This window comes from Ictalurus punctatus, chromosome 11 (genome assembly GCF_001660625.3).
Source record: "Ictalurus punctatus breed USDA103 chromosome 11, Coco_2.0, whole genome shotgun sequence".
Classification (NCBI taxonomy): Eukaryota; Metazoa; Chordata; class Actinopteri; order Siluriformes; family Ictaluridae; genus Ictalurus; species Ictalurus punctatus.
This window is the reverse complement of record NC_030426.2, coordinates 10488045-10492099: the sequence shown is the minus strand read 5'-3', so window position 1 is coordinate 10492099 and position 4055 is coordinate 10488045. Positions and strand designations below refer to the sequence as shown.

Sequence of the window (4055 nt, the reverse complement as noted above, 5' to 3'; positions counted from 1 at the left end):
GGCGGAGAATCAAGGTCGTGAATGTAAACCAGGTGAAAACAAGAATAAACAAAGCACAGTATCATAAACACAAGGTCATGGAGCGTACACTGCACAATGGCGGTCGGTGTGTGTGTGTGTGTGTGTGTGTGTGTGTGTGTGTGTGTGTGTGTGTGTGTGTGTGTGTGTGTGAGAGAGAGAGAGAGAGAGAGAGAGAGTCTCTTAAGTCAGGGGTTCCCAAACTTTTCCAGGGCAAGCCCCCCCATATGGCATTAACATTTGACCGAGGCCCTCCTTTTGCAAGATGTCTTTAAAACACATTAAAAATACAGACTTCTGAATATATCCCCCTTTTTTATTATTAATAATTACATCTTACATCTTTACATTACATTAGGAATTGATTGTGTGTGTGTGTATGTGTGTGTGTGTGTGTGTGTGTGTGTGTGTGTGTGGTTGTCTGAGAGTGAGAAAGAGAAAACATACATTTATTTATTTTTCACACCAAATTGTTGAGGCCCCACGGGCGCCCCCTGGCGGCCTCCACTTTGAAAACCACTATAGTAGTGTGGTGCGATAGTCAGTGTGTGATTGGTCCTCAGGAAAAGGGGGCGTGTCTGTGTGCTGCAATGGGAGTTGTAGCCGTCGGCCATGTTTGTAGTTTGCGGTGCATTCTGTGAAATATATTCGCTAGTCGTGACGTAACTGGCACAATGGAATTCGAAAAGCATTTAGAATTCGGAACATCCCAAAACCTTTATAAAGCCAACATAAGCAGAGACCTTCAGTATTTCTAGAGAAATAGAGTGATTGTATTTCCACAGGAATAAAGCAATTATGCCGAAGAAAGGAGGGAAGAAGGGAGGAGGCGGAAAGGAGATGACGGAGGAGGAGAGACTGGTGTTCATGCAGCAGAATGCTGAGGCTGAAGAAGCCAATGCCAAACTTAAACAAGATCAGCGCACACAGACCCTTATGGTGTGTGTGTGTGTGTACTCATATACATAACTTCAAATTTGATAGACATTCACAATTAATACATAAATTATACATTTACATATTAACTTTAAATGAAGTTTTACATTTTTAGGTCCACAGACATAATTGTCTATACCTGGTTCTGTGGGTTTAATGTCATATTCACTTTGTTTTGGTAGGATAAACTGCAGAAGGAAGAGCGGAACAGCAAAGTTAACCTGCAGAAGTTGAACCAGCAGTGGCGTTCGAACCTGCTCCAGACTCGAGCGGCAGAGCTGCGTGAAGATTTCTCAGTTCTCAGGCAAACTTTCGAGAGAGTTGTGGACTGCAAGGACAATGCCATTAAGGTTGGGAGATTCAGATGTTGTTGATAAAGTGGCATATGTGTTTGAAGGATGTCAAGCCGAGGTGTGTAATGTCTAATGGGTGTGTAAATGTTGCAGTTACTGGTGGATGATCTGAGTGAAGCGGAGCAGCAGTCAGCAGTGTCTCACAGGGCTCATCTCCAGTGTGTGGATCATCTGCTGGAGGTACAGAAAAGCCGACTGGCAGCGCTAGACTCACACTGGAACACCAGTCTTGAGGAAGTCAGTACCGAGCACAGCAGAGAGAGGTATACAGAAACGTTTTCCATTCACACACATGCTTTTCACTTTGAATTGGACAGTTACAAAGCATTACATGGCTTGGCTCCGCATTATCTATCTGCTTTGTTAATCCATTACACCCCAAATCGTAGACTGCGCTCCTCACAGTGTTATTTGTTAACTGTCCCACAAACCCGCTATCGAACTTAGGGAAGCTCAGACCTTTGACATATTTAAAACTCAGCTCAAGACATACATACTTTTTTAAAATAGCATTTGCTTGCTGATGTCTATTTTTATTATTGTTATTTTTATTTATCGTTATTTCTTTCTGTGAACTCCAGTGACTTCACTACAACGCTGACATGTTCATTTGTTTCATCCTTCCAATAAAGTCCAGTGCATTGAGTGTTTTATGTTTTTTTCTTCTTTCAGGGACCGACTTTTGAAGCAGCATCAGCAGGAGACTGAGTACCTGGAAGCAGCCACCGTTGCCTTGGAGCAACACTATGATGAAATATCCAGCGTGGCCAGACAGGACGAACAGTTTACTCGTAATAACGTCAAAACCTTGGTAGGATATTTCTCAATGTCTTCATTTATAGCAAAACCAGACTACAAAAATAGATGTGACTACAAAATGTGACATACTGTATGAAAAACGTGACACAACCCAATAGACTTTAAAAGTAAAACGCTAAAGTGCTTTAGTAAAACTTCTGTAGAATGAGTTGTGTTGATTCAGCGGTTCTTTGATTTGCATTGGTGCTGTATATTGTCATGTAGCCTGCAGGGGGAAGCACAGCGAAGGAGATGTGGCAGAGATACCAACAAGAACTGCAGAAATACACGGAAGCTACAGAGGAGCAAAAGGAAAAAGCTGCAGATTTGCACTGTGCCTTCCAGAAAACAAAGCTGGACGGGAAGCACCTGCAGAAATTGCAGGTCAGATAATGATAAATACATATGAGCAAAACGTATCTTTGTAATACAACGAATCTAATGCATTTAAATGAGTCTTTATGAAGATTAGGCTACATTATTGGTTTGTGTAACTGCTGCTTATGTCTTCTGTGTGCATGCAGGAAACCATCAATGCTCTGCGCTCTGATCTGAACGCCACTCAGCAGGAGAATGAGGCATTGGCACGTGGCCTTCGGAGAGAATGTGAGGAAGTTACTGAAAAAGTCCAACAGCTCAGAGCTAAGCTCTGCTCTGCCCAGGAAGCTGAAAGAACACGCCTAGTTAATCAGATTAAGTGCAGCGATAACGCATGTAAAAAACTACAGGATATTATGGGAAAGGTAAACACATTTATTACACACTCACACACTGCTGGTCAGTTTCATGAAGTAAAGCAGACAGATTAAAAAAAGTCTCCAGTGTCATTTTAAAAACATACGCTGGATATTTGGCTGATTTTCCACATCCCCTTTGTTTCTCTTCTTCAGGGAGAGAGGTTGTTAAGTCTGGCTGATATATGTCGCAAGCTTGAAACGGAGCAGGAGAAGGTGCTTCCCTTTTACACATCATCTGTAAATGCTGAGGAACTGAGTCAGGAGAAAGAGCATGCTATGGAGGCGATGTCTGAAGAACTTGGACAGGTAATATACACATTTTCATAAATCATCTCTGTTATTATAGTGTTATACCTCACACATCACACTCCATCACACACCCACTGACGTCCAAAACACAACCAACTTAAGAGTTTAAACAGTGGAACATTAATATCTAACACTTCAAAAATACTCCTTATTCAAACGCTTGCTTTTTTTAATACTTGTCCCTTCACCTCTCCTTTCTACTGTTAGAAAATGATGGACTATTCGGATCTAGAAAAGTTCTGGCAACGTTACAACAAAGTTCTACTGGAACGTTTGTGTTTAGAACGGGAGAAGAAGGTTCTAGGAGAGGAGAACCAGCAGCTGAGGATTCTTCTCAAGCAATACCTGGATGGAATCTCTGTTAGCGACGAGATCCTACAGCAGCAGAACTCGCTGCTCATGGTGTCCTGCTCATCACTCCAAGCCTCTACAGCTTCAGAAACCCAAGCACACCCACGCAGGACAGTCATAGAGGCAGCTCATGTGGTGCAGCACATACTGTAGAGAAGATATAAAAATAAAAGCAAATATAAAAACCAGTTTTATTCAAAAGATGCTTGTGATGTTCTGATTTGAACATTATAATCGTGCACTTTGGTGCTCTACACTACTGGGATACAACTATAACTACTCTAACTAATACTCCTGTGTATGTCTGTCAGGAAAACTTAGGACATAAACACTAAGACATAAGCAGTTTGCTTCCTGACTACCAACTGACACAGAACATGTTAAGCAACACCATTATTTGATTACTTTGTTTTATTTCATTTATTTAAAAGAGCTTTTTATAAGGAGGTATTTAGTGACCTGTGTGTGTCTGTCTGTACGTCATGGTATCAAGATTTGTGATGCTTCACCTGCTATTGGTATCAAAGTAAATTTTTACATCATGACAACCATA

At 41.4% G+C, this 4055-nt stretch overlaps 1 protein-coding gene across 1 annotated transcript; it reads left to right on the top strand.

Moving 5' to 3' along the window:
• Window positions 1-673: 673 nt before the first annotated feature.
• Window positions 674-4055, top strand: LOC108271564 (dynein regulatory complex subunit 2). The gene is made up of 8 exons (XM_017479210.3): window positions 674-957; window positions 1137-1304; window positions 1401-1570; window positions 1980-2118; window positions 2331-2489; window positions 2630-2848; window positions 2996-3148; window positions 3359-4055. Exons 1-8 carry the CDS (start codon window positions 817-819, stop codon window positions 3653-3655), a joined length of 1446 nt encoding a protein of 481 aa, XP_017334699.1. The 5' UTR covers window positions 674-816; the 3' UTR covers window positions 3656-4055.

Bases quoted from the DNA above. Each gene is read 5' to 3' on its own strand.
- LOC108271564 (XM_017479210.3), top strand. From the start codon at position 817: ATGCCGAAGAAAGGAGGGAAGAAGGGAGGAGGCGGAAAGGAGATGACG. The intron at 1,305-1,400 runs GTTGGGAGATTC...TAAATGTTGCAG, and splicing joins GCAAGGACAATGCCATTAAG to TTACTGGTGGATGATCTGAG. The intron at 2,119-2,330 runs GTAGGATATTTC...ATTGTCATGTAG, and splicing joins GTAATAACGTCAAAACCTTG to CCTGCAGGGGGAAGCACAGC.